This window comes from Leuresthes tenuis, unplaced genomic scaffold, assembly GCF_036924035.1.
Source record: "Leuresthes tenuis unplaced genomic scaffold, fLeuTen1.0.hap1 SCAF_4, whole genome shotgun sequence".
Taxonomy (NCBI): Eukaryota; Metazoa; Chordata; class Actinopteri; order Atheriniformes; family Atherinopsidae; genus Leuresthes; species Leuresthes tenuis.
The window spans coordinates 24,522,532-24,532,850 of record NW_027325358.1 but is presented as its reverse complement, the minus strand read 5'-3'; the positions used below and the strand labels follow the sequence as shown (position 1 = coordinate 24,532,850).

Here is a 10,319-nt window from a genome sequence, read left to right as displayed (position 1 = left end):
AAAGATGATGAGCATACGTTACTTCAAACTGTAGGGGTGATGCGTACCTGAGAATTCTTAAGAAAGCCTGCTTTAAGCTGATTTTAGTATTAAGACACATTATTCAGTTGAAAAAAAACACATTTTAGTGCACTAAGATGAACTTTTCAGAATGGAAACATAACAATAGAAATGATGTGCAACAGAAATCAATGGTTTCATGTCATAAAACTGTAGCTCGTATCCCTCACATCACTGTTAGGTGCAAAATTGGCTTTGACAGTGAGTTGATGGATAAATAGGATTTGTGTCCCTCATGTGGTGACAATACAAAAGTACAGCCCAGTTAATCTCTGGTCCTCCACAGGTCACACAAGCCTCCTCACAAACCGCTTGCAGCCAGCCAGTACGTGTGTAAATCATTAGTATCAACCAACCTGTTCTGCCTACAGATTTATGTGACACGTTTAAAGACAAAGTTAAGACAATTATTCTAAGGAGACGTCAAGACACAAGAAAAAGTGTGTGATGCTGCTCAAAAGACTGACAGGACTAAATTTCTCAGATTACCATAGAGGTGACAAACACAGGCGTGTCCCCTGTGGCACAGTGACACGTAGTCCAACGTCCCTGCACCCCTAACTTATCAAGAGCACCTGGCTTTTTCCCACAAGGCTTCCAATCACAAACCACAAAAGTTGCAGCAGCCCCAGCCGGCTGCCATGTTGCGGCCATCACAGATAGAGCCAAGGTGACAAGCGTCTTTGTTAAAGGTCAAAAAGCCACAGAGTCTCCTGGGCTTTCCTCGATTTGTCATCTGTTTCTTCCTCCGTGTGGGTTAAAACAACATGCTGATCACTCTGGCTCTTACCCTCCTGGTGTGTTCTGTAACTGCCAAAGAGAAAGGTAACCTGTTTTATGTGTTCTCTGACCTCTCCGTAGTTGTTTTCTGTGATTCTTTTCAACTAATGTTCTGTACAATTTAGTGCACCTTCTCCAAAGAAGGTCTGCCTAGTGTGGCTTTCTTCACGTTGGAAAAATCTGAAAAAGTAAAGAAAAGATAATCATAACACTTTTTACAGGCATTCTCAAAGGACAATGTGATCAACTTTGGTGATCTGCAGATTTTCCCTTAAGCCTCAATGAGTGAAAAACATTGATGTATGTATATGTGACAGGTATACAGGTCAGAATTGTTTTATTTTTTTTAATCTCATATATGATCACCTCCTTGAAAAATTAAATATACTTCCACTAGTCTCAGTTTTTAAATTGAGCTCATATATATAAGCATACTAACAGGCAATGCAAGGATGGTCACTACTAATTTTATTGTAAAAATCCTTTAGTAGAGTAGAATTGTTTGCAAACCAGCACAAGTCTTGATTCTTCAAAGACTTTGTCATCATATCCCTGTCAAAATATGAAGTATTATTGTGTATTCATTAGCCATGCTATAAAGATGACTTTTAAGTTTGCTATGTAACTCACCTGCTGAAACTGTATCAGGCTTAAAGTTATGCCTAATTAAGATCTTGGCTGCTTTGAGTGACAGGGAATGCCAGGAATGCCACCAACATTAACCCTACCCAACCCAACGCATTATTTCTGTGAGTTCTCAGTGTGATCTCTCCCTTGCAAATGTTTTTTAGCTTCACATCTAAAATGGCAACAGCTTTCGAAACCGTTTTTCACAAACCAGTGGCTAACCAGAGTGTCTGTCCTCTGCAGTCTGTAGTTGTTGGTCCACCAATTTGTGTCAAACTGAAATATTTTAACATTTATTTGATACATTTTGTTAAAGGTTTGTACTGTCAAATTTGGCCCCAGAGGATAAATGCTACCAATACAACACATTCTTACTCAACCGGTTGCATACTGATTTAAATCAGGAGGGGAGCACATACATCAGTACGACACCCAGTAATCCCATTTTTCTAGGCCCATTGGCCTGACTGCCTATTGCTCCGACCAAAGTAATCTCTGTATTCCGACCAGAGCATCCAGAATTCGGATTTTAGAAAGGCTCGAGGCGAAGGAGACTCACAGTTTATGTGTTTGTTTGTTTCTTTTCTTTTTGTCACCAGCTTTACTGTTTGTGTTATTTTGTGGAGCAGTGGTAAATTTCTCTGCTGCTCTGCTCATGCCACTCTCACGCGCTCTCTGATAGACAGATCGTTGGGATTTTTGTGCGTATTATGGAGCCGTTTTGGTCCGTGTTTGTGAGCCTTTTTTTTCCTGGACTAAATTTTCTTAAATTGCAACATTTGGGGTCTTCTCGTTCAAGGCATCTCCTCCTTCTGATGCCGAGACTTTGTGTTTATTAATTAAGCTTTTATGTCTTCAAACATGAAAGGAAGAGGAACAGGAGCAGGATCCACGCGCTTTTGACTAGACTGTGGCGCCGTCAAAATACAGGAGATTAAGTTGATATCTCAGTCTATATCCTGCTTCTGGGCCGGACAAGTCGGCCTAATACACTGTCGTAATTACTGGGAGTCGGAACACATACTTAAATCACACTACCAGCCTATCGGTCGGAGAAATGGGAAGTCGAACTTCTGGGTAGTCGGAGAAATAGGAAGTCGGACAGACGCCATGCGCCCAAGTCTGGAGCCCTTGGCGTTATCTTTTCTGTTTCATCCGTTTTTATCATTTATATATTTGCAGGGTAAAGATCTACAGCAGCATCTGACTGTGCAAATATAAGGACACAAGACTTTCAAGCTTTCAAGGAGTTTTGTGTCTTGTGTGGGATATTATTAAAGCTTAAATGTATTTTTTTACCACGTAATAAATTTGCAACCAGAACTGTAACCCTTTGACAACGTCTACATTTACATTGACAAATATTTGGCCAGTCTGATTGAAATCATTCTGAATATAGACAAAACCAAAGGATTTACAACAACACACAATAAAGAGATACAAGCTATTTGTTCACATGCTCCAAAGCATTTAATCAGAAAGAAACTATGTGAAACATCTGCCATTTTGGTGGAAAATACAACAACAAAGAAGGATGAAACCTTTGTTTACTCAGACTATATTAATGAAAGTCAGAGAAGAAAAATCAAGTGAAAACAGTTACATTTCCTTGCTGATTAGAGTAGACCATGGAGTCTCCCATACAGCCACCATCCACACAAGATTTTTTGTTGTTTTTTCTTTTTCTATGAACACTTTAGTTTGAGATTATTATTCCTACGCGGTAGGACAGTGTTATGTTTCACGCGTTGTCTTGTGAGCGTGTATATCTATTCGCGTTAAGCCCAAACAATTGCTCTGTCTTCGAACTGCCTCAGTTTACTGTTAGCAGAACTGTGGACCAAGCTTCTCTGTTTTGTCAAAGACAGTAAAAAGCTAACAATCTGTGCTGGGTTGTGTGTGTGTTGTGTTTCTCATGGCTTTCTTTCTCAGATGGTGCCCTTCCCAGGCTTAATGACACAAAAGCTGTTGAAGCCTTCATTGACTCTGCTGAAGTGACGGTCATCGGATTCCTTGAGGTCAGTCGAGTAAATTGCACATAAAAGGAGGTTTCCTCTTTTAGCCTAAACGGCCTGCTAGATTAGTTACTTTATTGTGCATCATGAATGTGGCAAACCAGACATGAACAGACAAAGTAGCAAAGTGTGAGTGGTGAAAGCACTCATTTGCACCTTGATCTTGGTGATGCTGCTGTCACAAATAGATTTTGGAGAGGAATATATTTCCTGTGGCCACACCTTTGGCAGTGCCCGGGCTGCGAGGACAGAGTGGAGCTTGCTATTCCACGGAGGCAACTTCTTTGGCCAGACTTGTGCGGAGGAAGATGGCAGGCTTGACAGGAAGTACATACATATCTGAAGACTTGTGGGATTGGCTCAACTGACCCTCATGTAATCAAAGTTCAGGAGAGGAGAGTGGAGGAGAGAGAGAAAGAGAGCACATAAGGATAGCGCATAGCTGGACCGTGTTGCTGAAGACAACAACAGACCAAAATATTGGTGCTGTGACTCACTGAGAATGAACGCATAAAGGCTTCAAAATGGGGAAAATAAGACTGCCAGAGCTCATGAAACAGTCTCACAGAAATAGCTATGATTCACTGTTCTTTGAGGCAACCACATTCCTCCTCTTTCTATATTTCTAATTTTTTCCTTCCACCAAGAGTTTCTCGTGTTCCCTCCAAACAACAGGCTTGGTCAGGCTGCATAAGATTTATATAAGTTGTAAGAATAATTGCAATTTTTAAGGAAAAAGAGTAGACATTTTGCTGAAACAAATCATCACAAATGTTAGAGAATTTAATGTGCATGGGTTGACTACAGGCTTTCCCAAAGGAATGGCAGCTGAAACTATCTCACTCTCTGTTTCAGGGTGAAGAGAGTCAAGGCTATAAGGAGCTTGTGGCAGCTATGAAGCGAGTTCACTCGGTTCCTGCAGCCATTTGCACTGTGAAAGAGTTGTGGGCTGACTACAGCCTCTCCTCGGACACCATCAGCCTCTTCAGAAAAGTACTCTATGCCATCACCACCATGCAGGATTTTCTGTGCACGTTTTCAATAACATCAGTACTGAGTACTGATGGGAGGATGACTCGTGATGGTGACTATGATGATGATATGTGTGTTCTGTTATCCAGGCAGATAACCACCAGGAGAACCTTGTTCTCGCTGAGGTTAAGAAGATAGAGGCCGATGGATTTGTTTACTTCATCACCATCAACGAGGTCCGATACATCACAGAGTACAATCAAGTGGTAGGTGAAATGCTCTTATGGAAACAAGTGTCTGCTTCTCTCTTTTGTTAACTCTTGAGCATCTTTTTTATTCTCTATTTTTTCATTTAAATTGGAATATTAGCAGAAATCAAACAACAGTTAATAAGCACACAAAGCCAGTAGAAAGACTAAAAACATACTCCTGGACTATTTGAGGTGAGAGGTCTGAAAAGCAAGATCATTACAAGTGCGAACACTATTTCTGCCATTTTAACACTTTTTCTCTACTCTTTTTCTCTCTCTCCGTGTCTTCTCAGACAGCAGTGGGCCTGTTCAACTCAGAGGTGAAGTCACACCTTTTGCTCTTTGCCAACAGGGGGAGTAAAGAGTACACTGAACTCAAAAAGCTATTGGGCGCTCTAGCCCCTGACTTCACAGGAAAGGTGAAGATATTCAGAAACTAAATTCACCCACAGCAGTTTCAACAGTTGCAAATCAGTCTGCGCATTTTAGAGGTTGAGTTCAGTACGTGTTTAATTGATATCTATATCAATTGTGTTCCAGCTCTTATTCGTGCTGATTAATGGAGCTGTGAAGTCCAACTTCAAGTCACTCAACTACTTTGGCCTTAAGTCCACGGACCTCCCACGAGTTGGCATCTATGATGGAAATTCTGACATGAAGTGGCTCCTACCTGAAGGAGAGATTTCCACGGAGCGAGTGCAGGAGTTCTGTCAATCCTTCCTGCGAGGAGAACTGAAAGTGAGTAGCCATTACTGAAAAAAAGTCACTGGGTTTCCATCAATGTTTCACTATGCAGTGAAAAAGGGAAGAAAGAAAAGAAAAACTACATTTCATGAAAGCATTTTCACACTTGTCTTTTTTAGTTACTATAATTTTGACAAAGAATTCATGGGGAAACATCTCAGACATTTGTATCACATGACTGATGACATGAACTATCAGCTTCTCCACTGCCACAAAAATGAACATGACCAATACTCAATAACAGGTTCTACATTTACTATCAAAGGAAATCTGAAGCAATATTTTTAAAAGCCACAAAAAGGAAAGAAATTTGACACTTTCCCTTTGACTGTTTTGAAGCCAGGAAATTACGCAATGTAGTGTTGGTAGAGGCTACAAGCAACATATCCCACTCTGCAACCGACATAGTAGAAGGTGTCCTAACTGGAAACTGACCTCCAGGAAAAAAATACAACAATGTTTTTTGAATTTTTGCCAATTCAATTCATCTTTTTTTTGTTATATCTAATCAATAGAATTTTTTTTTTAAAAGCCTAGTTTATTTGCTTCAAACTGTTTTTGGAAACATGTCAGATTTCTACAACATCTCAGAACCTCAAACTTGTTTGACATTTGGACAGAAATACAGCTACAGCTGATTTGTGTACGTATTGCTTACATTGTAATCTGTCAAGTAAAACCACCTTTTACTACTACTAGTTTGAAATGTTTTGCCACAGGGCAAAAGTTTTCAATTTTATTATGAATTCGTGATTATGTACAATTTATTTTTACCTTTAAAAAAAACAAAAACAGTTACCTGAACATGAGCACTTAAAAATATAAATAAGCAACATAAAAAGATTTATCAAAAATACACATATTCTAATACCACTTGACGTTACAATACAGTAACAAAAGAGAAAAGATTTACAAGCAGTCATGCCTGTGACTGTGTTTGCACCAATGAAAATAGAGGAAACGCCTCACAGTTCTGTTAAACTCTGGAGCCAATAGATCTGAATTCAGATACATTATATTCTGCGGATAAGTGCAAATTAATAGTATTTAAGAAAGTATTTAGATATGTTACTTGAATTAAATCATTAAAAGAAAATAACCATCGCTCTTAAAAGCTTCTCTCGCAGGAACTTCTTTTTCATCAGTAACAGTCACATTATGTGACTGACAAACTCACTATGATCACAAACAATTCAACAAATAAGTGAATGAATTTTTCATTGTTTTGGTGAAGTCAGGTTTCCAAAAGCATGACCCTTTCTTAAACTTAAACCACGTAGTAATAACCTAACTTAGCAGCAGTTATAATTACACCCTTAAATAACACCGACTAGAGCAGCCATAAAGTCTACAAGTGACATACATAACACAAACCCTGGTCTACTCTGAAAAGCATGTCTTAGAAGGCTGCAGCCATTTGACATATTTCTATAAGACCCAGATTTCAAATGAATTGAAAAGCTTATAGAGTGATCATACATTTGACATGGAGGGGTCGTGGATCAGGACTCATCGTGTTCCACTTGCAAGATCGGTTTGAGAATGAGGGATCTCAAGGCCCCTAAAATCATTGATGGGTCATTTGGGAAGACTTGGCAGGAATCCCTCATTGCCTCTGATGTGCTCCCAGGCGAGTGATTGTGCAGAAAAAAGTGTTGCGTATCCCTTTAATTTCCTGCTCTTTCATTTAGATTCGAGCCCATTTTTCAGTGACTATATTATATCTTATTAAAAATTTGTGGTAGCAAACCTGCCAAAGCTATCTTTACTATTTGATTTCAGTATGTAATGCTAAAAGTGAGTACAGTATATCTCATGCAATTCATTTTCGCTTTTTCGACTTCATTTTGATCTTTTTGTCATGAAGTGCAAACCCAGAAAAACTTTGTGCAATGCTATTGTTTGCCGTCTTTAACCTGTCGAATTTCTGCATTTTTCAGGAGGTGAAGCAAGCTGGAGAACAGCCCAAAACAGAGCTTTAGGATTAAAAAAAACAAATGTAAATTAATTGTTTTACACTGAATAAAAATGGAAATAAATGGGGAAAAAAAGAAGCATCTGACTCTCTTGCAAGTTCGTCCTTCCAGCACAAGAAAAATTTGCAAAGTTCACACTACCAGCCTCACTTATGTCCCAGTGCATGTTAAGTTTTGTATGTTTACGCAAGTGTGAGCCCGTCTGTGGTCTTCTGAGCTGACCACAGGTCACTGGCCACAATTCCCAGTGATGTGGCGGAGTTTGTTAGTCTATCCACAAATGTTAGTGTCCAAACCACAACACACCAACCTCAGAGAGACTGACAGAAAGCAGAGGGGGAAGATGAGGATCGAAGCAGTCCGGACAGTAGTCGGGGCTCGTTTATCATATGATTCAGTCTGGATTAGAAAGAATGTAAAAATGACAATAAAACACTGAACATGCTTCACTGTCCGAATGTAGAATGTTAAGAAATTGTAGTTAGTACCCACAGTCAAAATTAGAGCATCTAATTTAAATTCTGCTCAATATTTTGACTCAAAGACTTATCTGGCTGGTTAAAAATGGACTAGAAGGGAGATTATTTAGCTGTAAAGGCTGTAAAAGCTCTATAAAAGAACAACAGATGGGTTGTAGACATCAAGAGAGAAAAAGTTTGGGCTTGTCCCAAAAACATTCCCTCAAGCAAGAAGGGAATTTCAAGGCCCAGACTGGGATCAGTATAATTAGTGGTGCAGCACTGCCAAGCGGATACATCCGGCGGAATTGGGAAAGCCTGGCAGGTGACTGTTTCTCAGGGAGCAGATGGAAATGTTCTGTAAGTGCCGCCTGCCATCTGAGCTTGTTTACAGCTGCAAGTGAGACGGCTGACAGATTAGACAGCACTGACTGAGGAGCTGATGGGGTCGAAGGGGGACAGAGTTGAAGGTGTGTTTTTAGTTTTATAACATCAGAAGGCAATGTTGAAATGCCCCCTAGCAGTTAGCTTCTATTTACATCTGATTTAAAATAATGGACCCAGAAACACGACGCAGGGAGGCAACAGTGATAAGCAATGACCTACATGCACCTTTAGCCATTTTCTAACATACAGTACATTGACATTTATAATGTTGTGACTCCTAATGTTTTGTGTTCATCCGTTTTTACTTTGAAACTTTCCAAATTCCAAATCAAAACAAAGAGAAAAAAACTTTACATTTATTAAGTGAGTATTTTTTCTGACTGTCATAACAGGAACACACATTTTTTGTGTACACACCTCAGTGAATGAGGAAGGTCACGGAGTGCTGTCAGATCACAGGAACTTTTTCATTGTCCCTCAGCTATTTGAGGACCTTTTTTTTTATGCCCACGCCTCAGGAACATAGGCTGTAGTTTCAAGAACCTGGTCTGTGGGGTCTGTTTTTACTTTTACCTCGGTGAAAGTCCTCTCCCAGCATTGGGGGAGCAATCTGTACGGTGACTGGTCCAGATGGGATTTTACCTTGACTGATGGAACACATAAATGTAGTATTGACGGCTCCCATTACAAAAACCATAAAAGCATCAGTAAGGTGTCGGCAGCACTTAAAGTGGACTTTAAAAAATTTAATGTAGAAATAGGCTGACAGTGAAGTCCAGGGTTGAGTTTGTTTGCTTTGTGAGAAATGCAACATCATTTTGATTTGTCACTGCACTACCAGCCAGCTGTTACATCACCTCAGCGTTCTCTTCAAAGGTGCAAATGCACAGGAAAAGACGAAAAAAAGCCTTGAAGGTTTGCTGTTGTAAATGGAGCTTGCAGCGCCCTGGGTGTTTATTATCGGTTTAAAAGTGCCCACATCCCCCAAAAAACACCCAGCCACTATTACACTTTTTCACGACATGCTCTGCTTGTTCAGGAGACATTTTGACCACAATGACTTTCAAAATCTTTTTGAAAGTTTTATATACTTTTAATACATAAATTATTTATTTATTCTTTTCTAGAAAGTATTCTTAATACATGTCACTTATTTGACTCAAAGCGTTTCACTCTACCAATTATGTAATGTAAAAATTCATAAAGTTTTATATTTTTGATACACTACTAGTTTCATTTTGGTTATCAGTGAAACAAAAGCAAAAGAATATGTTGATGAAGATTCTCAGTCACCCAGGTGATGGTAATCATCAGAGTTTGAACAGGGGCAACTGAGATCCAAGAAGCAGTCCAGTTGCTCTTATTCAAGCTATTATAAAACAGAAAAGAAAGTCACAAATCCTTTTTTCTATTTGAACTATTGGGAGTGGAGTTTATGGGTTACATCATAAAACTCTGATGTTTACGCTACTCTTTTACGGTTCACGAATGTAAAGAGCTATATTGGAACTTTTAGAGTTAAGAGAAGTTGAGTGATAATAATTTTTACCTCTGCATCTCACCTAATATCCAGACTCTGAGAGCGAGGCAGTGGTAAAAAAATATCTGAAGAGTAGGTTTTACTAACATCCTGAATTATTTTACCATCACGAAAGCCGTCTGCAGGCGATGCTATTTCAAACGTCTTCAAGTTCATCAACCCAAGGGCGGAGTGTTCATTGTTGCTAAATAAATGATAGAAAAGTAAAAAGCATTCATTGTTCAAAAAGAAAATTAGAGCAACGTGACTTGAATATATAGACTGAGTTGTCCCACTACAGTAACAGCAACAAATATATTTGAAGAAGCTTAAACCGGATGTGGGACATTGTAATTTAAATGGTATAGTTTGAAGTTTCACTGCTTCATGGAGGATGCTGACTGCTCTCTTTAGTTTAATCATAAAAAAGAGTGGTTTATGGAAAGGTCTAGTCAAAGTTCAGAGTCACATCCTGGAAAAAAAATGTTACTCTGAGCAGAAGTATTTTCAGCCAAATATTTCTGTACCAA

General features: G+C 39.2%; 1 protein-coding gene across 1 annotated transcript; it reads left to right on the top strand.

Annotated features, from left to right (window-relative positions):
• Positions 1-720: 720 nt before the first annotated feature.
• LOC140305089 (endoplasmic reticulum resident protein 27) lies at positions 721-7,621 on the top strand. The gene is made up of 7 exons (XM_072383854.1): positions 721-885; positions 3,400-3,485; positions 4,338-4,475; positions 4,604-4,720; positions 4,999-5,124; positions 5,246-5,443; positions 7,390-7,621. Exons 1-7 carry the CDS (start codon positions 828-830, stop codon positions 7,429-7,431), a joined length of 765 nt encoding a protein of 254 aa, XP_072239955.1. The 5' UTR covers positions 721-827; the 3' UTR covers positions 7,432-7,621.
• Positions 7,622-10,319: the final 2,698 nt, after the last annotated feature.

What these genes read in the sequence shown, in the direction of transcription:
- LOC140305089 (XM_072383854.1), top strand. Translation starts at nt 828, where the DNA reads ATGCTGATCACTCTGGCTCTTACCCTCCTGGTGTGTTCTGTAACTGCC. An exon ending in CGGTCATCGGATTCCTTGAG is followed by an intron (nt 3,486 to 4,337) that starts GTCAGTCGAGTA and finishes TCTCTGTTTCAG; the next exon opens with GGTGAAGAGAGTCAAGGCTA. An exon ending in TCCTGCGAGGAGAACTGAAA is followed by an intron (nt 5,444 to 7,389) that starts GTGAGTAGCCAT and finishes TGCATTTTTCAG; the next exon opens with GAGGTGAAGCAAGCTGGAGA.